Source organism: Thalassophryne amazonica, chromosome 2 (genome assembly GCF_902500255.1).
Source record: "Thalassophryne amazonica chromosome 2, fThaAma1.1, whole genome shotgun sequence".
NCBI classification, from domain to species: Eukaryota; Metazoa; Chordata; class Actinopteri; order Batrachoidiformes; family Batrachoididae; genus Thalassophryne; species Thalassophryne amazonica.
Genome location: NC_047104.1, coordinates 32559355 through 32585583, shown reverse-complemented (window position 1 = coordinate 32585583; position 26229 = coordinate 32559355). Strand labels below are relative to the sequence as shown.

General features: G+C 41.5%; 1 protein-coding gene across 1 annotated transcript in view; it reads left to right on the top strand.

Moving 5' to 3' along the window:
- Nucleotides 1-26229, top strand: part of kcnq1.1 (potassium voltage-gated channel, KQT-like subfamily, member 1.1) — a 298840-nt gene that overhangs the window by 54927 nt on the left and 217684 nt on the right. The window contains exons 3-5 of the mRNA XM_034184774.1: nt 24208-24334; nt 24828-24906; nt 25007-25103. Of these exons, the coding sequence (XP_034040665.1) occupies nt 24208-24334; nt 24828-24906; nt 25007-25103 (303 nt within the window). The remainder of the gene's footprint in view (nt 1-24207; nt 24335-24827; nt 24907-25006; nt 25104-26229) is intronic.

Below are 26229 nucleotides of genomic sequence, written 5' to 3'. Positions count from 1 at the left end.
CCAAAAATAAATGAAATAAGACAAAACATAACTGAAGCATGACAAAGGCAACTGGATGAAAACACTGAAGATAAATATTAACCAAAACCAGTGATTGAAGCATAATAAAGCAATACAAAATAAATGATAAACAGAGTGCAATAAATAACTAAAGGAACATAACCAGACAGGAAACACTTGCAGGTAAATAACAACCAAAAACTGTGACCAAAGCATAATACACACAATGTGATGAACAGAACTAAACTACAGATACTTAAGGAACCAAGAGCGAACAAATACCAGGATGATTGACAGAAACAAAACCAATGATAACATGAACATGAAAACCTGACAAGAACAAGAAACAAAACCAGCCGAAGCTTAAGCATGACTATGATACATGGCATGATTAAGAAAAACAAAAGGCTCAGAGCACAAACGTGGAAAAATGTTCAGAATAATAACAGCTGGGCCCAACAGGACTGGATCATGACAGAAGGAGCAGCAGCACATGCCACATCACAGTTTAGTCGAGTTAACCGTGATGTCACGTTCCTCTACCTGAAGCCCATGAGTATGGGATGAAGACATCAAACAAGACAAGATTAATGAATGGTCTAACACTGGTAAAACACAGATTCCTCAGCAGATCATAAGAGAGTTGACAGTTGAGATGAAAACTAAGCCAAGTAAACACGTTTTTTTTTTATTTTTATGATTGAATGTACAACTCCCTATATTGTCCAGAGCCCCTTAGAGATTAAATGCTAATGCAGACTTGTCTGCACGCATGAAAATTGGCCCAGATGTAGACCAGACTAATTTCAGTTTTGGAGGCCTTTTGCCTTTTGATGTGAACAATGTAAATGTGGCCACATGCATGAATACTACCTCGCAAGCCGAGCACCAGTCACATAGCAACTATGAGAAAATGTCAGTACTGCATAGTCTGATCTAATCTAGGTGTCATCATTGATCACACATTCACCTTCACACTTGCACAACCCTGTGCAGCAGACTCTGTGAAGCTGTGAAGCTATGAGCTTTACATGAAGCTAAGAAGCTCTTCTGGAACATGGGTGGTCACACATTCTGAAGAGAAAGACCCATTGAAAGGCTCCTGTTTCTGGAGACAACGCTTACGTAGGATCACTGCTGCCGGCATCAGTAATGGGACATCTTGATGAATGTGGGACTCATGAGCCTTGGCCAACAAGTCAGCAACCTTTGTCTTGTTAGACGTGGATTTCCTTCCGCCTTGAAAACTCATTGAGGGAGAAGACTAAGAAGGCATTCTTTGAACCAGGCTAAATGCAGTTCCCTGCTATCATGACATGGACTTTGCTGTCCTTCCATGAGTGTTAAGCTTCTTTCACACCGGGCCCACTTCGAGTTGCGTCGTGCAGCGTCATGACGATGCTACATGGAAACAACTCAGTGCGGAGACGATGTAGTTCAATACCACAACAGCTCGAGGGGCGCAAAGGACAAAGCGAATCAGATGCCAAAAATTAAACATGTTTAATTTTTTTGGGTCCTGTGCTCGACGCAGAAATTAAGTGGTTTCAAAGCAAGTCAGGGCAAAGCGAAGGCACTCAATGTGACGGGAAGCCACACCCTCACAATACAACGTTACCCGACGCCAGTTTATGAATCCTGCTGTGTTCTATTGTTCCTGAAGTATAAATCCTGCAGGATTGTTTTTATACCGTGTACACAATGCTCAAAAAGAGCACAGAAAAAAAATGCTGACTACAGCCTGACGGCTGCTCCAGCTCCTCACTCTTAAATTCTCTAACAAATGTGTTTAAATAAAGTCCATAAAAGTCCTGCTTACAAACTGATTGCCAGAGACAGGACATGTCCACATCCAGTATAACTCCAGACATCCCCACATTTACTCACGGATGGTTCGGTCGTGCACATGCACATGCACATGCAGCTCGCGGTCAAAGGAAGAAAGATAAACTATAACAGAACTCAGAGCGCAGACCCGCAGCTCAGCACAAGAACAAATATAAACTAGGAAAAGAAATCAGAGTGCACAGTCTGGCTGTAGCCAAACTGTGCACTCTGAGTCCTCTGTGCAGAGGACCTGCAGGCTACATTCTCACCTCCTCTCTGCCCCCCTAGTGCACACACCTGAAGCAGACATTCCTGCGTCGTCATGACGCCACATGAAGCAACTCAAAGCAGACCCGGTGTGAAAGAGGCTTTAAGTACTGAGGCTGAATCTTCAACAAGGGCAACTTTTTGAGCATCAAACTTAGGGGGAGCAGGGCTCGTAGATGCACAACAATTTTCAGCACATGCTGAGTTTCAAAAATACAAGTAGCATGGGACATGATAATAAGTATCACCTGCATGGGTATTGGCGATTCGGCAGCTTGTGCAGTGAGTCTTCCCAGTAATTGAAAATTATTATTTGACTTATTTGCCCAGAAATCAACACTGTCAGTTGTTACCTTGGAGATTGTTCTGGTCGTCTCGACATTTGACATCACAACCTGGTGTGTGTAGTGTCCTAGCTGACCTGAGGTTTTTGAAACTACTCTGTGCATTGGTCCCTTGCTTCTGGTGCAACCTCTTGACATGATAACTACTACAGTAGCTCCTACAGGCTTTGTGATACTTAGCAATATGTAATCTAAGTGTTGCTGATATACCTGAGCCATCATTCAGCTGAACAAAGGGGACTGTAATACCAGAAGGAACAGCATTGATTTCCTTGAAGTCATTCAGGTGTCTCTCAAGTATTTCCTTTCTTGGTGTTTGCAACTGTTCATTTTTATCTGACTGACAAAGACACCACAATTCCCAATTGATATTATACACTGTTGACACAGTATTATGAATCGGTAGAGATATCTTCAGCAGGTTCACTATTTATCGCCACCACCAGTCCATGTAATTCATGCTTAGTTCTTCCTCACGAATCCAGCCAAGCACATTTGAAAAAGATGTATTAAGATTTATGTAAAGACTATTTGGGTGATTCTTAGACTACGGGCACTTATTATGTCCTTTGATCATATTGTATGAAAAACAGAAAAAAGGGGAAATTTCACACTTTTATAGTTATCTTTACAATGAAAGTGTGTTAAGAAATTTGTTCTAGTAGTCTATGATGACTTTTTCACCTTTTTTTCAGCATCATTATATGCAAATATTGCCGTTTTGTGCTTGTCCCACACCCAGACTTTTGATCTTCAATGATAAAAATGAATGGTAAAGAAACATTTTTTCTAATGTTTTAAAATATCTCTGAATAAAATATCAGTAAAATAATCAAAACATAATTGGGGTATTCAATGTCATACAACTGTTGTGATTTTTTTAAACAAAATGTAGTTGTCCCACACTATTGCTGTAATTTCCACCACAACACTGTAATGTCCCTTTAAACAGTTTGTATGAAAGATTGTTTGGGTAGTTTCTATGGAGATAAACAGTGACATCAGAGCACATGTATATAGCGCCAAATCACAACAAACAGTTGCCCCAAGGCGCTTTATATTGTAAGGCAATGGTGTGGTGGAAATTACATTTACAAGGTCAATAGTGCCCGTAGTTAAAGAATCACCCATTTATTAGTCTGTGCAATCACATCAACATAAATTGCCAGAATAAAAATTACAGAAGCAGTCATATCAGCAACCCATACTTGCATCCCTGAAAAAGACAGAAATAAACGTGATTTCATAGTTATGTCAAATAAACGTAAATGTCTGTGGCCTTTATGGGCTCAACAGACCGTTAATCATCCAAACAATGCAACATACAAACTCTCAGATGTGAAAAACACAGAGAAACAAGCATTATATAGATTGTTGTTGTAGATGCCCAAATTTGACAGCTTAAGCCCTGGTCTCACCAAGTAATGAAGGATGATGATAATGGATAATGAGCCACGCATCATGTTTTTTTTTTTTTTTGGCTATGAGAGGGTTTATTCAACTATTGTGGGAGAATAGTGGTTCTGAGAGGCTCTTAAACCCCTTTTACACCGGGGCTGCTTTGAGTTGCTTCCTGTGGCATCATGATGACGCAAGAATGTCTGCGTCAGATGCAAGCAGCAGGGGGACACAGTTTGGCTGCAGCCAGACTGTGCACTCTGATGTCTCTTCTAGTTTATATTTGTTCTTGTGCTGAGCTGCAGGTCTGAGCTCTGAGTTCTGTTATAGTTTATCTTTTTTCCTTTGACCGCGAGCTGCATGCAAGCGTGCATGCGCATGAACGAATTGTCCGTGAGTAAATGTGGAGATGTCTGGAGTTATACTTGATGTGGACATGTCCTGTCTCTGGCAATCAGTCTGTGAGCAGGACTTTTATGGACTTTATTTAAACACATTTGTGAGAGAAGAGTGAGGAGCTGCAGCAGCAGTCAGGCTGCAATCAGCAGCATTTTTTTTTCTGTGCTCTTTTTGAGCATGTGGTTTCATTGCATTGTGTACACAGTATAAAAACAATCCTGCCTGATTTATATTACGTGAACAATGGAACACAGCAGGAATCATAAATTGGCGTCAGGTAACATTGTATTGTGAGGGTGTGGCTTCCAGTCACGTTGAGAATGTCGCTTTGCCCTGGCGTGCTCTCAAACCACTTCCTTTCTGCATCGAGCACAGGATGCAAAAAAATTAAACATGTTTAAATTTTGGCGTCCAATTTGATTCATCATTTGCGGCCCTCGCGCTGTTATGGCATCGAGCTGCATCGTCTCGGTACTGGGTTGCTTCCACGCGGCGGCGTCATGATGACGCCCGATGCAACTCGAAGCAGCCCCGATGTGAAAGGGACTTTAGAGGCAGTATATTTGGTTAACAAGGCTCACCTCTGAGCGTGGCGCTAATTTCAAGATGTTCAAAATTTAGCAACAACAGCATGGGGCAGTTTGTGTATGAGGTACTACAAGGACTAATGAGGATTATAGAGGCATGTTTGTGGTGAGGAAGAGGCTGTTAAAAGCCCATTATCTGAGCACCTGGCAGCTATGAGGACCAGGATTTTGCTATTTTTGGCTCAGCCCTCTTGCACACAATTCCATCTTTTTTCCTCCTCCCTTTCTCTCCAGCTCCATGAAGTAGCTGAAACATAATTATTCATAATGTTTATATTTTAATAACTTGGTAAAACAGTTGGATGTTTACTCATTCTATATAATCAGCTGTAAAAGTATGGCTATGATAGACTTAATATCTTGATAATGGATCAGGAGCTCCGCTGTGTTTAGCAAGCATTTAGGCAGAACGGCAGCGCGTGCAAAAGAGTGATTTTGCAGACATAAAAGTGGGATCACGGTGTGAAAATGACTGTGTCTTTAAAGTTGCAGAAGAAATAAAACCAGCAAGCCACAGATGGAAAGGAAGCCAGTGAGAAGGAGCGCAGAGGTAGCTGTCCAGGAATGCAGAATGGCAGCGCATGCGAAAGGGCGATTTTGCAGACATAAATGGATGAACACAAAGTTAAAAGTGGGATCACAGTATCAAAAGAAATAAAGCTAGCAAGAGGAAGCACAGAGGCAGCTGTCCAGGAACCTGTGGTTTGGTTCTAGCTGGTCTGGTGCATTTAATGAGTCTGGAACAAAATCAAATAAAATCAATTTTATTTATATAGCGCCAAATCACAACAAACAGTTGCCCCAAGGCGCTTTATATTGTAAGGCAAAGCCATACAATAATTACTGAAAAACCCCAACGGTCAAAACGACCCCCTGTGAGCAAGCACTTGGCGACAGTGGGAAGGAAAAACTCCCTTTTAACAGGAAGAAACCTCATGGGAACCCCCCAGCAGTCTAAGTCTATAGCAGCATAACTAAGGGATGGTTCAGGGTCACCTGATCCAGCCCTAACTATAACCTTTAGCAAAAAGGAAAGTTTTAAGCCTAATCTTAAAAGTAGAGAGGGTGTCTGTCTCCCTGATCCGAATTGGGAGCTGGTTCCACAGGAGAGGAGCCTGAAAGCTGAAGGCTCTGCCTCCCATTCTACTCTTAAAAACCCTAGGAACTACAAGTAAGCCTGCAGTCTGAGAGCGAAGCGCTCTATTGGGGTGATATGGTACTATGAGGTCCCTAAGATAAGATGGGACCTGATTATTCAAAACCTTATAAGTAAGAAGAAGAATTTTAAATTCTATTCTAGAATTAACAGGTAGCCAATGAAGAGAGGCCAATCTGGGTGAAATATGCTCTCTCCTTCTAGTCCCCGTCAGTACTCTAGCTGCAGCATTTTGAATTAACTGAAGGCTTTTCAGGGAACTTTTAGGACAACCTGATAATAATGAATTACAATAGTCCAGCCTAGAGGAAATAAATGCATGAATTAGTTTTTCAGCATCACTCTGAGACAAGACCTTTCTAATTTTAGAGATATTGCGCAAATGCAAAAAAGCAGTCCTACATATTTGCTTAATATGTGCATTGAAGGACATATCCTGATCAAAAATGACTCCAAGATTTCTCACAGTATTACTAGAGGTCAGGGTAATGCCATCCAGAGTAACGATCTGGTTAGACACCATGTTTCTAAGATTTGTGGGGCCAAGTACAATAACTTCAGTTTTATCTGAGTTTAAAAGCAGGAAATTAGAGGTGATCCATGTCTTTATGTCTGTAAGACAATCCTGCAGTTTAGCTAATTGGTGTATGTCCTCTGGCTTCATGGATAGATAAAGCTGGGTATCATCTGCGTAACAATGAAAATTTAAGCAATGCTGTCTAATAATACTGCCTAAGGGAAGCATGTATAAAGTGAATAAAATTGGTCCTAGCACAGAACCTTGTGGAACTCCATAATTAACCTTAGTCTGTGAAGAAGATTCCCCATTTACATGAACAAATTGTAATCTATTAGATAAATATGATTCAAACCACCGCAGTGCAGTGCCTTTAATACCTATGGCATGCTCTAATTTCTGTAATAAAATTTTATGGTCAACAGTATCAAAAGCAGCACTGAGGTCTAACAGGACAAGCACAGAGATGGGTCCACTGTCTGAGGCCAAAAGAAGATCATTTGTAACCTTCACTAATGCTGTTTCTGTACTATGATGAATTCTAAACCCTGACTGAAACTCTTCAAATAGACCATTCCTCTGCAGATGATCAGTTAACTGTTTTACAACTACCCTTTCAAGAATTTTTGATAGAAAAGGAAGGTTGGAGATTGGCCTATAATTAGCTAAGATAGCTGGGTCAAGTGATGGCTTTTTAAGTAATGGTTTAATTTCTGACACCTTAAAAGCCTGTGGTACATAGCCAGCTAATAAAGATAGATTGAACATATTTAAGATCGAAGCATTAATTAATGGTAGGGCTTCCTTGAGCAATCTGGTAGGAATGGGGTCTAATAGACATGTTGATGGTTTGGAGGAAGTAACTAATGAAAATAACTCAGAACAATCGGAGAGAAAGAGTCTAACCAAATACTGGCATCACTGAAAGCAGCCAAAGATAACGATATGTCTTTGGGATGGTTATGAGTAATTTTTTCTCTAATAGTTAAAATTTATTAGCAAAGAAAGTCATGAAGTCATTACTAGTTAAAGTTAAAGGAATACTCGCCTCAATAGAGCTCTGACTCTTTGTCAGCCTGGCTACAGTGCTGAAAAGAAACCTGGGGTTGTTCTTATTTTCTTCAATAAGTGATGAGTAGTAAGATGTCCTAGCTTTACGGAGGGCTTTTTTATAGAGCAACAGACTCTTTTTCCAGGCTAAGTGAAGATCTTCTAAATTAGTGAGACGCCATTTCCTCTCCAACTTACGGGTTATCTGCTTTAAGCTGCACGTTTGTGAGTTATACCACGGAGTCAGGCACTTCTGATTTAAGGCTCTCTTTTTCAGGAGCTACAGCATCCAAAGTTGTCCTCAATGAGGATGTAAAACTATTGACGAGATAATCTATCTCACTCACAGAGTTTAGGTAGCTACTCTGCCCTGTGTTGGTATAAGGCATTGGAGAACATAAAGAAGGAATCATATCCTTAAACCTAGTTACTTCGCTTTCTGAAAGACTTCTACTGTAATGAAACTTATTCCCCACTGCTGGGTAGTCCATCAGAGTAAATGTAAATGTTATTACAAGAAATTATCAGACAGAATGGGGTTTTCAGGGAATACTGTTAAGTCTTCAATTTCCATACCATAAGTCAGAACAAGATCTAAGGTATGATTAAAGTGGAGGGTGGACTCATTTACATTTTGAGCAAAGCAAATCGAGTCTAACAATAGATTAAATGCAGTGTTGAGACTGTCATTCTCAGCATCTGTGTGGATGTTAAAATCGCCCACTATAATTATCTTATCTGAGCTAAGCACTAAGTCAGTCAAAAGGTCCGAAAATTCACAGAGAAACTCACAGTAATGACCAGGTGGACGATAGATCACAACAAATAAAACTGGTTTTTGGGACTTCCAATTTGGATGGACAAGACTAAGAGTCAAGCTTTCAAATTAATTAAAGCTCTGTCTGGGTTTTTGATAAATTAATAAGCTGGAGTGGAAGATTGCTGCTAATCCTCCGCCTCAGCCCATGCTACGAGTGTTCTGGCAGTTAGTGTGACTCGGGGGTGTTGACTCATTTAAACTAACATATTCATCCTGCTGTAACCAGGTTTCTGTAAGGCAGAATAAATCAATATGTTGATCAATTATTATATCATTTACTAACAGGGACTTAGAAGAGAGAGACCTAATGTTTAATAGACCACATTTAACACATGTGGGGAGCAGCCTGACACAAGGTGCACACCCGCTGGACTGTACTGGAGTGTCTATTTTTGGACTGCCTTTAAAAAAATGTGACAACATCTTGAATGGATGCTATAAATTGAAAACCCACACTTTAAAGGGACTGAGTGTGGGAGGTCTGGAGGTTTGGTCCAAACCCATCCCTAAACGTGCACCAACGTCGCGTTACATGGTGCTACATGGATCATATGTGGCTTGGCGTGGATCATATGTGGTGACACGAGCCACTCGAGGCTGGACGGGGCTCAAATGACAAGTCGGTCAAGGCTCACTAGAGGCACATGCGAGGTACAGAGAGGCACATAGAAGTGCCTTAGTAGCAGATACATGATGGTTTAAAATGTAGATCATTCTTCAAATAATCAGGAGCACACACATGCGTGGCTCATTATTCATGGCTTATTATTCAGTGGGACCGAGGCTTAAAGCTGTAAAAATTGCTCCCTATATGCCCGTGTGGGGGGGTATTCTGACTGTGGATGTCAAAACAAACATCAGATTTGGAATCCTTGAGGTCCTAAACATATAAAAAGTGCCTTCATTCATAATTCTATAACTTTTGGTTATGATGTTATGATATAATCGCAGATCAGCTGGTGGCCATCTTGGATTTGGCCAATATGGCAGGCCCCAGTGAGCCTTGGGCTTAGCGCCCTCCAAGAATGAAAATAGTATGTTGTGGTCTACTCTTGGCCAAATTTCATGCTTGTAGACAAATCTGCACAATTTAGTCCCTGAGCGCCTGGACTATAAGGAAAGCTGGACAGTCACCAGCAGCGACAATAATATTGACGTGTATTAGTTCCTGGCAAGTTCATGAGTGGCTTTCCACACATTTCTTGTCATTGATTAATTATTATATTATTGTTTATTTAACATTATTTTATCATAATTTTGTGTTTTTTCTGCCTGAAGTCGAGTGAATTTTCACAACCACTCACTCCACTCATCTTCAACCGCTTACTCCAATTAGGGGTTGCTGGGGTTGAGCCTATCACAGCAGTCACAGAGTGTGAGGCGGGGTACACCCTGGACAGGACGCCAGTCTATCACAGGGCCACATATAGACAAACAAACACACTCACACACGCATGCACACCGATGGACAATTTAAAGCTCCAAATCCACCTAACCTGCATGTCTTTGGATGTGGGAGGAAGCCGGAGCACCTGGAGAGAACCCACACAAACATGGGGAGAACATGCAAACTCCACACAGAAAGGCTACAGGTGGGAATTGAACCCAAGACCACTCAACAATTTTTAGAAGAGGAACTCAACCCTTTTATTTCCTGTTCATTATGTAATTATTTAATGTTAATTTACTCTTATTGTATTTATAAATTGTTTATCATATACACATTATTATTATTATTATTATTATTATTATTATTATTATTATTATTATTATTATTATTATTATTATTTTATTTTATTTTTTTATTTATTTATTTTTTATTATTACTTCTATTCGTCATTTGATTTTTAAATAGACCACAATGGAAATGGGGAGCCATGGTCTAGTGGTTAAGCACTGGGCTTGAGACCAGAGGATCCTCGGTTCAAATCCCAGCCTGACCGGAAAATCATTAAGGGCTCTTGGGCAAGGTCCGTAATCCCCTAGTTGGTCCCGGTATGTTGTGAGTACCTTGTATGGCAGCACCCTGACATTGGGGTGAATGTGAGGTATTACTTGTAAAGCACTTTGAGTGTCTGTTGCAGATGGAAAAGAGCTATATAAATGCAGACCATTTCATGGAAATTCAGCGTTTTCACTTTCTTGTGTCATCCATGTATTTTTAATGTATTTACAATTATATTATGTACTTACATTGAACTTACTAAATAAAATCACTCACTGCACTCACACGTTTAATATAAAGATGACTTACCATCCTGCAATTATATAACTACAATTGTATAACTACACAGTTATATACTAGGGTCTGTCAGGGCGGGCGGTAGCCCGGCACCAGGAGCAGGTGGACCCTCAATACAGACTCCCAGACTAGGCTTAGGTGTGAATAAAATAATGGTCTTTATTCCAGACTCAGGTACGGTACACATGTGATCAGTCAGCGAGGCAGAGGTACAAGCAGGGTTAGGCTGAGACGCAGTCATGGACAAGCAGGGTTCTGTGGCACAAGCAATCACGGACATCCAAGGAAATGCAAGAGGCATAGCTGAGGAGAATAGAGCAAAAATGGAACACGGCAAGGCAAACTCAGGACTGAAAAACGGGCGCTGGAAAGTGTATGGAGACAACAATCTGGCAAAGGTGTGATGGCTGGGAGGAGATTAAATAAGCAGGTGTTAACAAGGTGCACGTGAGGAGAAGGATCTAGAAAGGGGCGTGGCTAGTGGACAAAGATTGTACATGGGCAAGATTGTGAGGAGAGGAGTGCACAAACTGGAGTGATGTAATACACAAAGATATGTGAGCAGGTGCAAAGAGCGTGAGTGAAAGTAAACACAAAGCAAACTGAATCAAAGCGAGAGACAGGGACACATGGCAGGTGCAGAGAGAACAATCAGAGGGGCGTGAGGAAAACAGAGACTGAGGACAATAAAATATAACAATGAATAGGAACATAGAATCGGTCATGATCATGAGAACTAAAACTGGAACAGAAAATAATAAGCATGAAGAAACTGCATGAGAACTGATTAAAGAATACATGGAAAATAAATACTGAAGCAAAACGGAACTGGCACTGATAAAGAAAACAAATAGGTTAAACAAACTGTGAATAAAACAGATCCCACAAGATGACAGAAAACAAAACCCGACAATAAGCACAACAGATAACACCAAAGAGAAAAGCAAAAATAAACAAGTGATAAAACTGCAAACATAAACCAGCAGAACAAACTAAAATGGAACTGAACTTATGGCCAAAGTATAAAAGTAACAAAAAACAAAGTAACAAAGCAAAACTAGAACAGCGAATAACCACCTCATGAAAATAACAATTAATAAAACAAGGCTGTTTTTGCTTGTTTTTAAGAATATATTTAATATATTTATAAAATATTTAAAAAGGTCTGGGCCTATTTGCAAATATGTTCACATTTTGAGAAAGCATTTAGTGTTGAGACAGGTGTGTGACACTGATTGTCTTGTGCTCTTGTAGTTTTTAAATGTATTGCCAGATCTGCTCTGCTGACAACAGGCAGAGGCCTCAGCTCCACTGTCTGCCTCTGACATTCCCTAAAGGGATGAAGGTTCGTCAGCTCTCAGCCTTCATTCCAGCTCAGCCTTCCATTCAGCATTAAATCAGTGTCCACATGGAATCCTTCCTGCTTCTGCTGATAAAATCTGAACGAAACACAGCTGTCATAACTGACAACCAGCTCACAGAATATATTTTGTCAGTCTCCACATCATTTATATTGAACAACATTGGGAGAATCAGACCGTATCTACCCCAGCATGCACCTCGACTCCTGCTTCTGTTATCTCAGGACTCGAATACCACAGTGCCTTGCTGGTAGGTTTATGATCATGCACATGCAAACCCCTTAAAATGATCCATAATTTGACAGCACACCACATCTTCAATTACCCTGAACAGGTCACTTGTCACGCCAATCCTCATGTCTCTGCACCTGCTGCCATTAACTCAAACTCAACTCAATGTAAGATGGCAAGGTGATGACTAAACCTGCTCACTCATGTCAGAACTCATTCAGGTCAGTGGTCCTACCCACCATGCACTGCCCATGAGCAACCTCTGGTGGTACATGACAGTGACCTAAAGTCTCTGGTCAGTCAAGGAATAATACTTGAGTTGCTTGCTGCCATGTCTAACAATCTGTGGGACTCCCCTTGATCCTTATTCCCATGATGCACTGAGTGTTTCTTGCTCTTTTTGCTCTGTATGCACCACTCTGCATTTAATCATTAGTGATTGATCTCTGCTCTCTTCCACAGCATGTCTTTTTCCTGATTCTCTCCCCTCAGCCCCAACCAGTCCCAGCAGAAGACTGCCCCTCCCTGAGCCTGGTTCTGCTGGAGGTTTCTTCCTGTTAAAAGGGAGTTTTTCCTTCCCACTGTCGCCAAGTGCTTGCTCACAGGGGGTCGTTTTGACCGTTGGAGTTTTTCTGTAATTATTGTATGGCTTTTGCCTTACAATATAAAGCACCTTGGGGCAACTGTTTGTTGTGATTTGGCGCTATATAAATAAAATTGATTTGATTTGATTTTGATTTTATTCACATTCATCCATGCAGACCTTCAGTCCATCGCTACTTCCCTAATGAACCCATCTGTTTGCGGCAGCACGGTAAACGGTGAAGGTGGTAGCTTACTTTTTCTTCTTTAAGGTGTTGTCACACTATGACAGATTGAGTAACCTAATTTGTAAGTAAGTCCCTTCTGCTGCTCCCTTGTTTGCACTCGGGGTCACCACAGCAAATCCAAGGCGGATCTGCATGTTGAATTGGCACAGGTTTTACGCCGGATGCCCTTTCTGACACAACTCCACATTACATGGAGAAATGTGGCAGGGGTGGGATTTGAACCCGGAGCCTTCTGAACTGAAACCAAGCGCATTAACCACTTGGCCACCAATTTGTAATGGAGTTAAATAATTTGTGCGTTGGCAAATATAAGTTAATCCATCAGTCTATGGTGGATTTGGGGCTCTGATGGATGGATAATGTCACATTTACACTAGTAACACAAAGAGTGGCATTCAGTCAAATGATTTTTCTTGTATGCGCGCTCGGGGGAGCTGGATTTGAGCAGGATTTGCCAAGGTCTCAATGCAAATGTGGCTGGAATCCGACTAGCTTGGGGATCATGACGTCATGCTTCCTCACTACATTCATGCGGTGACAGCATCTTCTCCATTGTACTGGCATTCAGTGTGGCTGCAATGTAGAGGACAGCAAACAACCTTATTTCTCTGTAGGACCTTCGTGCCGAGAATCTGCCAGATACACTCTAATTTCCAGGTCCACACCTACACGGACTTGCTCTTTGTCTGACCCACAGAAGGTGTGTATGCTGGACAAAGGATGCCTGATGTCACAGGTAGGTTTACTGTTGAAACCCGGAACAGCCAATATGAAACCTATACCTGGACTTCGCCATGTTGATGCCAGCGCTGATTCAAGCTATGTCATGATCTCATGAATGCACAAAAGGGTGGAGTGTTGATGGATCGGTGCACAACAAAAGAAGTCTAAATATACTGGTAATCTCATTCACATAAAATCCTTAGAAGATTGCCTCGCATCAGTGAGAAGTTGGATGTCTAGAAACCTCCTACTTTTAAACTCTGATAAGACTGAAATGATGGTTCTTGGTCCAGTGAGACATCTGCATCAATTTGACCATTTAACACTTAGCCTAGGTTCGTGTGTCATACATCACACTGACAAATTGAGGAACCTTGGGGTAATTTTTGATCCTACATTGTCCTTTGACCTCCATATTAGAAATATTGCGAGGACTGTTTACGTGCAGCTCCATCCAGACATGGGTGTGGTATTTGTGCTGGAGACCCTCCTGTCCTGTGCACCAACAGCATTTCCTGTATTTTCGTTTTGTGAATTGTTTCTGTAATTTATGTCTGTAGCATGGCCCAAGCAGAGGGTCACCCCTTTGAGTCTGGTCTGCTTGAGGTTTCTTTCCTCAGAGGGAGTTTTTCCTTACCACTGCTGCTCTGGCGGTTCGTAAGGTTAGACCTTACTTGTGTGAAATGCCTTGAGGCAACTCTGTTGTGATTTGGCGCTATATAAATGAAAATAAATTGAAACTGAAAAATTGAAAATGAAATATGCACCTCTCTTTGACTCTGAACCAGTTAAGCTAACAGGCTAACCCCAGTTGAGGTGCTTATTAAATCATATTTTTGGGGACTGCATGGCAGTTCTCCTAACAATTTGCTTTGGTGTGGCCATTAAAAATTATGAGCCGCTTATTTTCTCAGTAACTGTGCATTAATGGGGCTTAACAGATCAGGGTAGTGATAGCTGCTAAAAGTGCTAATCACATTAGCATACAACATTAAATAAGATGAGAGTTTCACTCAGTGTGAATATTGCAGCAAGGACATCTTAGAAGGACCCTTAGGACATTTCATGACACAGCAAACCATATTACTCCAGGTGTTTGCAATAAAGCAGACACACCCTCTGTAACAGCTAGCAGCCACTACCAAAGGACTCTGATGGACATTCCGAGAGGCAGTGAAGCTCTGCTCAGCCGTTGTCACTCAGAGTGATCACGCCTCCCAATTATCCAGCACTTTATTGCTTAAAGCATGCTGAACTAAAGCCTGCCTCACAACTCCCTGTACATGTGGTGGATATGTAAGGGTGGCAGCTCACAGGCTTGCCACAGCTAACTGTGGGAAAGTGTGTGAAAGATGTGCATCATACTTGTCACATACAGGCTACAAGGCTGTCATACTTGAGGTGTGGAGAATATTGCACCAGCAACAGCCCATGGCAATCGTATGTCTGGAGACACGTGAACAGTCTGTGAACAGGTTGTGTGCAGTGCATGTGGAGTGTGTGTGACTTGTTTGGGGGAGGTGATGGTCTAGTGGTTAAGGAGTTGGGCTTAAGGCCAGAAGATCCTTGGATCAAATCCCAGCCTGACTGGAAAATCACTAAGGGTCCTTGGGCAAGGTTTTTAATCCCCTATTGCACCTGGTGTGAAGTGACCTTGTATGGCAGCACCCTGACATCGGGGTGAATATGAGGCAGGTGCTCCACGCATGACAATCACTCTTGACTAGCGTGTCAGCAAAGGCAATATAACTCCTCAGTTCTATCACCTGCCTACAGTGGTCCAACACCCTCAGTCTGTATTTTTTTGGGGGGGGTGGGGGCGGTGAAGTGCAGAAAAACAGCAGAGCTTTCCATCATTGGAGCCTTTTCAGCAACAATTTGAGAGCACTATGACATCCTGATAAACAATTCTGGCACTTAAAAACACATTATATTCATTCCTGGAAAACATTCAAGTGTAGTGCTCCAGTGAGGTCATGAAAAAAAAGCAAAGAAATATTTTTAAGGCATGTAGGAATAGTAAAAGGTGCAGTGTAAGCAGCAGTGCTGACAACTATTTTCTTTCAGCATGTTGGACAGCACACAGTAAATTTTGTAGAGTAAAATCAACTCTGCCAGGATAACATTTGGTCCCAGTCCAAACAGAGTAAAATACATTCGATTATAGAGTAAAATCAGCTCTATCATCTTGTCAAATCACGATTATCAACTCTAATAAGAGTCATTCACAGCATGATAGAGTTGATTTTACCCTGTGATAGAATTAATTTAGCACTGTGAAAGAGTATGTTCAACTCTATTTGCATTGGGACCAGATGTTAACCTGGCAGAGTATATTTTACTCTGCAAAATTTACTGTACACCATACAGTTGATCACATATCCACTCTTTAAGAAAAAGAATTAGAATAGGATAAACTTTATTTATCCTGAAGGAAATTATTTTTGCCAGAGTACTGAAACAGTGACAGTGAACAGTGTTTTGCTTTTATTTTAAGACATTTACACAAGATGCTCGACAATATTGCACATAACTCTGGGCAACTGAATAACTCTGAATAACTCTGTTCATTATGTATTCATCCTGCAAAGGGGGGAGGAATTATACAGTCTGATTGCCACAGGTAGGAAAGACCTCCTGTGGCATTCTGTGGTTCACCTCTGTGCTCTCAGTCCATGATTGAAGGTGTGCTGACAGGATGTCAGTGTGGCATGCAGGGGGTGTGAGGTGTTGTCCAGAATGCTGAGCAGTTTCCTCAACATCCTCCTTTCTGATACTTCCACCACAGACTCCAGCTCAACCCCTAGGACAGACCCAACTCTCCTGATGAGCTTGTTGAGTCTGTTCATGTCAGCTGCCTTCAGCCTGCTGCCTCAGCCCACTACAGCATAGAAGATGACACTGGAGATCACCGAATGGTAACACATCTGCAACATATTTCTGCAGACATTGAAAGATCTGAGCCTCCTGAGTACAGTTGGCTCTGACCCTTCTTATACACAGCATCTGTGTTTACAGTCTAATCCAGTTTGTTGTCTGTGTGGACTCCCAGGTACTTGTAGTAGTCCACAATTTCCACCTCTGTTCCATTGATCGTAACTGTGTTTGGACCTGTCTTCTGAAGTCCACCTTCAGAAGCTCCTTCATCTTAGATACATTGAGCTGCAGGTAGTTGAATCCACACCACTCCACAATCCTGTCCACCACACCCCTGTACTCATCCTCCTGGTCACTGCTGATGCAGCCCACAATGGCAGAGTCGTCCGAGAACTTCTGCAGATAGCAGGACTGTGACCACAACCTGAAGGCTGAGGTGTAGCGTGTGAACAGGAAGGGAGACAGGACTGTCCCCTGTGGTGACCTGTGCTGCTCCTGATGGTGTCAGATGTAATGTCCCAAAGCCTCACATACGCTCTAAAGCCCCCGTCACACATAGCAATAATGTGCAGGAACCAGCCCGACACGGTAAATATTGCCATAATCGGACACAGTCAGGAGGGAAAGAAGCGTGGTCAGCAGTGTCTGAACGCATCCGAATTACCTCGTCCATACCTGCACGATGCATACAAAGTGCATGTAGACAACAGTTTAGATGACACAGACTACTGTCAGATGGCCATAAAAGGCACTAAAGACTGCCCGATGTCCAAATGTCTGGATGGCAAACATGGGACCGGAGTGTGAGGGAGCGCTGTGTCCTACCTTTGCACAGTCCCTGCCGGTACTGAACACCTCAGTACAACCAACGTATGGACCGGACTCACGCCATATGTGTCAAAGCCGGCATGTTGCGGTCACTCACTCATTCATGCAACCACATCTGCACTCATCCTCCACCTCACAGCGCTACTGACCTCATGTGCGTGTGTGTGTATGCATAGAGCAGAGCTGGACTGGTGACGTGATTGCTGGCTGGGTCTTTGTGTGTGTGTTCACAATGGCTGAATGAGCAGCTACATGTGCCGCACACGTGTGCGCGCATGGGGCACACGTGCACACCGTTACCAGCTGCTGGACACTGCTGGCAGTGGGCCATGCTGTCCCATGCACCAGACGCAGCATTTCTAGGGAAGTTTAATTTATTTTGTTGTGTGTGTTTTGGCTCACTTCAGCAGCACAACACACCTCTAGACACAGCAATAGTTGGATTATCACATGGGACTTATTTTTGCATGGTTGATTACAGCACACAGCAGCCGGGTGAGAGGATTTTAACCACAGGCTGTAGTCCCAGCTCCATGTCCACGTCTGCGCTGTGAAACAATCATGGGCCGTTGTTGGAGGTGACATTCTTGTTTATTAATGCTGTCCCGGCCTAGCACAACAGTTCCATGTCATATCTCCTACAGCGTCAGAAGGTGATCATATATTACAGGGGTGAGATCCGTTCAGCTCTGAGCTCTGACACGTGCAATGATGCATTACTGCACACCATGGAGAGGAGCAGATGCCCGTGGTATACAGAGATATGATAGAGAAAATAGTTCACATTAGTTACGTCGCCCATGGGAAGGAATGGACGAATATCTGTACTGGAAGGTCTACTCAGTGTTGTATAAAGTACCGGAAAATCACACTTAAGCAAAAGTAGAGATACCCATTTAAAAGATTACTTTGCTAGACGTTCAAGTCACTGATTGAAATGCTACTCAAGTAAAAGTCTTAAAGTATCTAGTATTTATTGTACTTAAGTATGACAAGTAATGTACAACTAAATGTACTCAAGTATTGAAAGTTTTCTGTTGTGTTTTGTTTCATTAGGTTCTTTTTGTCTCTTTCTCTAAAATTGTATTGTAACATTATTAGTCTATTATTAGTGTCTATTATGTAGACTATTATTGGGTTGCTATTATTATTAATATATGAATAAAAATAAATGAAAACGCCACACTGAAAACGCCATAGACATGCTAATGCGTTAGCATCGGTCCCGTTTTTAAGTTATAAAATACATCTATCAACTGTTTCAGAAGACCGTAACAGGTCGGTTTAACATAATTATTGCTTGAATTATTGCTTCGATTGGTTCAAGGTTCAAAGCAAAGCCTCGCTGCAATGTAGTGAAATTATCATTTTCCTGACAAGCACCCCCCAAGTGCGCAACTGCAAAAAAGCCTATGACATGCCTCATGACAAAGTGGCCTGACTTTGTTGCAGTCACTAGTTGTCTCTGGGTGAAAACACGACTTTTTTCGTGTGTGTGTGTGTGTGTGTGTCTGTGTGTGTTACCAGCACAAAGTTCAAAAACCAGCGTCTGTGATGGTATGGGGATGTGTTAGTGCCCATGGCATGGGCAGCTTACACATCTGTGATGGCACCATAAATGCTGAAATCTACATCCAGGTTTTGGAGCAAAACATGATGCCATCCAAGCAACGTCTTTTTCATGACGTCCCTGCTTATTTCAGCAAGACAATGCCAAGCCACATTCTGCACGTTTTACAACAGCGTGGCTTCGTAGTAAAAGAGTGTGAGTACTAGACTGGCCTGCCTGCAGTCCAGACCTGTCACCCATTGAAAATGTGTGGCGCATTATGAAGTACAAAATAGAACAACAGAGACCCCGGACTGTTGAACAACTGAAGTTGTACAACAAGCAAGAATGGGAAAGAATTCCACCTACAAAGCTTCAACAATTTGTGTCCTCAGTTCCCAAACGCTTATTGAGTATTGTTAGAAGGAAAGGTGATGTAACACAGTGGTAAACATACCACTGTCCAGGCTTTTTTGAAACGTGTTGCAGGCATCCATTTCAAAATGAGCAAATATTTGCACAAAAACAATAAAGTTTATCAGTTTGAACATTAAATATCTTGTCTTTGTGGTGTATTCGATTGAATATAGGTTGAAAAGGATTTCCAAATCATTGTATTCTGTTTTTATTTACATTTTACACAGTGTCCCAACTTCATTGGAATTGGGGTTGTTGAACAGGAGTTGTGTCATTAAGGGTATCCGTGTAAAAATTTTGCTGAAATCCCAGCGCGGCTCTGTGCTGGATCCACTGTGTTCATTGGACTTCCCCATTGTTCTGCGTATTGGTCAGTCCAAAGAGTGGTGTCAAAAACATATTTTTTATGCTGGCAAAGAGAAACTACCAGTTGTGCTCAATCATGATCACTAATGAGGATTAGCTTTGGTCTTGTCAAATAAACATTGAAGAACCTTCAGCAGTACTTATTTAAAGATGTAAGTAAATGTATGTGTATATTTGAGCCATGTGTATATTTGAGTATGTGTAAATTTTGACCATGTAGATCAGAGAAAATCCAAACTAGATTCAAGTTTCTTCACCCAATTCTTTTTTCTATTTTTTTAAGTCAAGAATGATGTATGCTGTACAATCATTCCACCCTGACAAAAGAATGGTTCAAGGACATCATTAAAAGCCCCAAATTACCATGACATTCATGCCCATGATGAGTGTGTGTAAAATTCTGTCCACAACTCCAGTGGTGTAATCTACGTGATACGCAGGTATATGGTGCATAATTGCTAAGAAAGCTCCGGAATTTCTGCATACCCACTACAAATTGCCCTGTGACACACAAGTAATAGCTGGACAGTTGAAGTACAGTCACCTCGTTGTAATCAGACATACATGAATAGAGTTGTGTCTATTCACATTTCTCCTTGTTGAAGACAAAGCTTTTGGTTTGCCTTTATCACTGCAGCAAGCAATTTGTAACTTTTCATGGCAAGTGTCATTGCTGTGTGCATTGCGGTGTAATTTTCTTTCGTCATCTCATTGCAAACGATGAAACATCTGGTTTACCATCTGCCGCTCACAGCAAATGTCAATGGAGCATCAGATGTCACAGGATGACTTAGGCAGCAACAAAAATTTGCATCTTAATTGTTAATTGTTAATAGTAGTGCAAATGGTTAGCACAGAAGGTCACTGGTTCAAGGCCGCATTCTCCATGTGTGTAGAGTAGAGCATCTGGTGTAAAACAAGTGCCAAATCAACATGTGGAACTACACTGGATCTCTGGTGACATTTACCCAAAGCAAAATAGGAATAAGCAGAAGAAGTGAATACTTTTTTCAGTGAATGTATGTCAGTACAAATTTTCGGAGACACATCCAAGCCATAAATGTCACCTGTTAAATGAAACAATTATAAAACTATACCCAGGGGAGGTGTATTTACAAAGATTCCGGTGATTGATTCCCTTTCAGGCCATTCCATTTTCCAAACATTCTCAATGACTGAGAGACAGTTGAAGGTAATTACGTTCACATTTACACAAGATCATTAATTTCCACTTGGTATATTTCCAAAGTCCTTTTGTCCTTTCTTTGGAGGGTTGCTGGAAACTTGAGATGTTTTGCAGTGGGGAATCTAGAGGAGGGGTTTAGGAGGGATTACCATCTCTCTCTCTCACCATTGAGCTGCTGACCAAAGGTGTGATTAAAATGTGGGAAAAGTCTTACACAAACAAAGGCTGATTGATGAATGCTGCTACATGCAGAAATGATTAGATTTTCAGAGTTTAACATAAAAATTGTGTATTAAAAACAATGACGATTGAGTCCATATTAAGCTTCCCAGATTGCCTTTGAAAACAAAAAAAAGGCTGCTCCTTTGTTTTCACTCAGGGTCAATACATTAGACCCAAGGTGGATCTCCATGTTGGTTTGGCACAAATTTTACACTGGGTACCCACCCTGATGCAACTCCACATTACATGAAGAAATGTGGGAGGGGTGGGCTTCGAACAGGGAACCCTATTGAAACCAATTGCACAAACCAATTCACCCCATCGCTGTCCTGCAACATTGATATGTAAAACTGAGTAATTAACTTTTTTGAAATAAGTAAATAATGGGTTTTAGCAAATAGGTACCTTAATGACTAGATGTGATGACACTGTAGCATTTATGTTGCATCTAGAACATATTCACAGCACTTCAATTTTCAGCATTTTTTATGTTACAGCATTATTCAAAAATGGAGTAAATTAATTTTTCCCCTCACAATTCTACTCACAACACCCCATAATAACAACATGGAAAAAGTTTTTTTTTTTTCCAGTTTTTGCAAATTTATTAAAAAGAAAAACAAAACTAAGAAATCACATGTATACACAATATTCACACGCTTTGCTCAATACTTTATTGGTGCACCCTTGGCAGCAATTACAGCCACAAGTCTTCTTGAATATGTTGCCAGAAGCTTGACACACCTACCTTTGGGCAGTTTTTTTCCATTCTTCTTTGCAGCACCTCTGAAGCTCCAACAGGTTGGATGGGGAGCGTCGGTGGAAAACCAATTTCAGATCTCTCCAGAGATATCGTTGTCAAACAGGATGTCTCTGTACATTAATTTTTCCCTAATATAAGTCCTGACTCATCTCCCAGTCCCTGCCACTGAAAAACATCCCCACAGCATGATGCTGCCACCACCATGCTTCACACTGTAGGGATGGTGCCTTGTTTCCTCCAAACATGACGCCTGGCATTCACACCAAAGAGTTCAAGCTTTGTATAATCAGAGCAGAGAATTTTGTTTCTCATGGTCTGAGAGTCTTTTCAGGTGCCTTTTGGCAAACTCCGGGTGGGCTGCCATGTGCCTTTTACTAAGGAGTGGTTTCCATCTGGCCACTCTACCGTACCAGCCTGATTGGTGGATTGTTGCAGAGATAGATGGTTGTCTTTCTGGAAGGTTCTCCTCTCTCCACAGATGAATGCTCAGACAGAGTGACCATGTTGTTCGTGATCACCTCCCTGACTAAGGCTCTTCTCCCCGATTGTTCACTTTAGACAGGTGGCCAATGGTGTAGCAACCTCAGCACGGGACCCAGTCCAAGATATATTGACATGTTACTAGTGATTAGGCATATGCGAGCAATCACGCACATTCACGTGCCCACCCACACTATGAGGGCCATATAGATTTTACCAACAGTGTGCTGGATTTTACAATCAAATAAAAAACTTTGTTTATTGTATTAGAATTTTTTTTAAGAGGTCAAGAATCTAGACTGAACGACCCATCTCTGCAGTCTGCAGGTCAGTATGTCTCATCATCACATCATACAGCAGGGGAGGAGTTGTGCTGAAATGACTACAATATCATTTTTCTTGCAAAGTCAAGAGTGCACCCCTACATGATAAACCGTAAGGCAAGAAGAGATGATAATAAAATGAAGCCCATAGCATGACAAGACAGAAGAGAGATATGATTGTTTTGTTTTTTACACTTTATTTAAAGATCTTCTGACCAAACAGCAATAGTGTATCTTGAAAAACACAGACCTACCATGAAACTGGTGCACAGCGGTGATCAAACAGAGAAAGGGCATGACAACCTACCACAGTCAGATTATTAAGACACCCCAAGTTCCCTCACAAAAGGCAGACATTTTTTCTGAAAGGTCTTTGGTGCCACTAGTTTGCGTAAATCTAGCTATGTCATTGATTGACATGGAGGCAGCATATAGTTTACCCAGCATTCATCACTGCATAACATCTTATGAAATACCCCAACAGGCATCACATTATTCATTTAACTGAGTATTCTTTATTGTAAATTTAGCCTATTATTCATGTAAAAACACACCATTTTGGAATATATTGCATTTAACTATTTCACCAATTGGGGAACCATGACAGAGATAGGTTCGCTTCAAGGCTATAAAATTAATGAATCAGCTGTGTAACATGCATGATGTGTCTTGCACACATTGTGCATAAAAGTGTGATTCACTGTGATAATATAAATTAGTCCAGACAAATTCATGGGCTCCTGTATGACCTGGACCCAGTCCGATGGCACGTGCTGCACTGTCTATCCGTACGTTGGGTGGCCCGATCTAGGAAGAGTCCTGATGGATCCAGACTTCTTCCATTTACGGATGATGGAGGCCACGGTACTCATTGGGACCTTCAAAGCAGCAGAAATGTTTCTGTACCCTTCCCCAGATTTGTGCCTCAAGACATTCCTGTCTCATAGGTGTACAGACTTCATCCTTGGTTTGTGCTCTGACATGCACTGTCAACTGTGGGATCTTATATGTAGACAGGTGTGTGCCTTTCCAAACAATGTCCAATCAACTGAATTTACCCCAGGTGGACTCCATTTATGCTGTAGAAATGTTTCAATGATGATCAGTGGAAACAGGATTCAGTTTTTAAAAAAATTGCAAAAATCTCAAATAAAGGGATTTCACCTTGTCATTATGCAGTATTGTGTGAAGAATTTTGAGGAGAAAAACTAAATTTATCCATTTTGGAATAAAGTTGTAATATAACAAAAAGTAGAAAAAATGAAGTGCTGGGAACTTTCCAGATACACTGTACAACATCTTAATTTTAAGCATCAAAAACTGAAGATTTCACAACAAAAGACATGCATTGGAATTTATTGCATTAACAATCCTACAATGCAGATTTTTTTAACTTTATCCTCTTTACTCATCTTTTTTCCTCCTTTTTCTTTTTCTTGAACAGGAAATAGTCCTTGTGGTGTTCTTTGGTGTGGAATATTTTGTCCGCCTCTGGTCAGCAGGCTGCTGCAGTAAATACGTCGGTATCTGGGGTCGACTCCGCTTTGCCAGGAAGCCCATATCAATTATAGGTTGGAAAACAAATGCCCACCCACAACTACCAGACATACATTCATGTTTAGGGTTTTCAGATTTATCATCTCGCCCACATGCATAATATTTAAATAATATGTGCAATATTCATTGAGTGAGACCCAAAAATGAAATATGTCCAAATAAATCCAGTATGAAATTAAACCTCACAGGGTTTGGTTTGGTTTTTCCTCCCTTAAGCTTTTTTTTTTTTTTCATTCTGAAAAATGGAACCTCCTGGTATTGTATTTAATATCGAGCAATGAAATGGGTCATAATATTTTTTGTAACCTCTCACACCCACAGATTTATAGCAGCAGTATGCAATGAAAATTAATGTTTTAGAAATGTTCTTTCCCTCAGTTTTAATTTCTGTGCAGGCTTTGCCTTATACAAATCTCATATGGCGGATAACTGTTTCTTTGTGCTGCACTTGTGCACATGAAATACCTGCCTCACTTGGGTAAGCCCACTCCTTCTCTGTCAATACAGACCTGATTGTAGTCATTGCCTCAATAATTGTGCTGTCAGTGGGTTCCAAAGGCCAGATGTTTGCTGCGTCGGCTGTAAGGTAAGAGGTACTCAGTATGGAGCTGTGTATATGAGCAAGATGCACATAATTATGTGCATGTAGTGTCATTAATGCTGGGATTCAAATGTTTATATTCCAGAGGGATCCGCTTTCTGCAGATCTTACGTATGCTCCACGTGGACAGGCAAGGAGGCACCTGGCGTCTCTTGGGTTCTGTCGTTTTCATCCACCGGCAGGTAAGCAGCTGCAGCTTGAATACATTACAAGTAAATATTAACAAATTGTAGGGATAATAAACGAGAGCAGGCTCTGTCCAACGTGTGCTTAACCTCAGTCTGGTCTTGTGGATATTATTTGGCTGGTTGTCATGCGTGATGAACGTAACCTAGAAATGTGCATCCAGTGAAAGACCAAAATGTAGTATCATCACTTGCTCCCATTAGGGGATGCCACAGCAGATCAACCATGCCTTCTGCATCTTCTTATTTCATGCATCCTCTCACATCCACATCCATAAACCTCTTTGGCCTCCCTTTTCTCCTCCTACCTGGTGGCCCCATCCTCTGGTCTCATGACCAGCTATTTCTCCACCCACTCAACCCTGCCTGCACTCTCTTTTTCACCTCTCTACCACACTCTCCATTACTTTGGACAGTTGACCCCTAGTATTTAAACTCATCTACTTTCACCACCTCTACTCTTTGTAACCGCACTACTCCACTGGGCTCCCTCTCATTCACACACATGTACTCAGTCTTGGTGCTACTGACTTTCATTCCCCTTCTCTCCAGAGCGTGTCTCCAACCTCTCCAGGCGAGTCTTAACCTACTGTATACTATCACTACAGATCGCAATGTCATCTGCAAACATGATAGTCCATCAAGACGCCTGTCTGATCTCATTTATCCACCTGTCCATCACCACTGCGAGCAAGAAAGGAATCTGAGCTGATCCATGGTGTAATCCCACCTTCACCTTGAATGAATTTGTCATTCCTACTGCGCATCTCATTGCTGCCACTGCTCTTGCAAATATCCTGCACCACCCTCACTTACTTCTCTGCCACTCCAGATTTCCTCATACAATACCACAACTCTTCTCTTGGCACACCATGGTAAGCCTTCTCTAAATCCACAAATACACAATGTAACTCCTTCTGACCTTCTCTATCCTTCTCTATCAGCAATCCTTGAGAAAACATTGCATCCATAGGGCTCTTTCTCAACATGAGACGGTATTGTTGCTCAAAGATTTGCATCTCTTTTCGAAGCCTAGCTTCTACTACTCTTTCCCAAAAGCTCATCTTGTGGCTGATCAACATTGATCAACATGCCTCTGTGGTGATCTTTGCTTCAGCTCTCA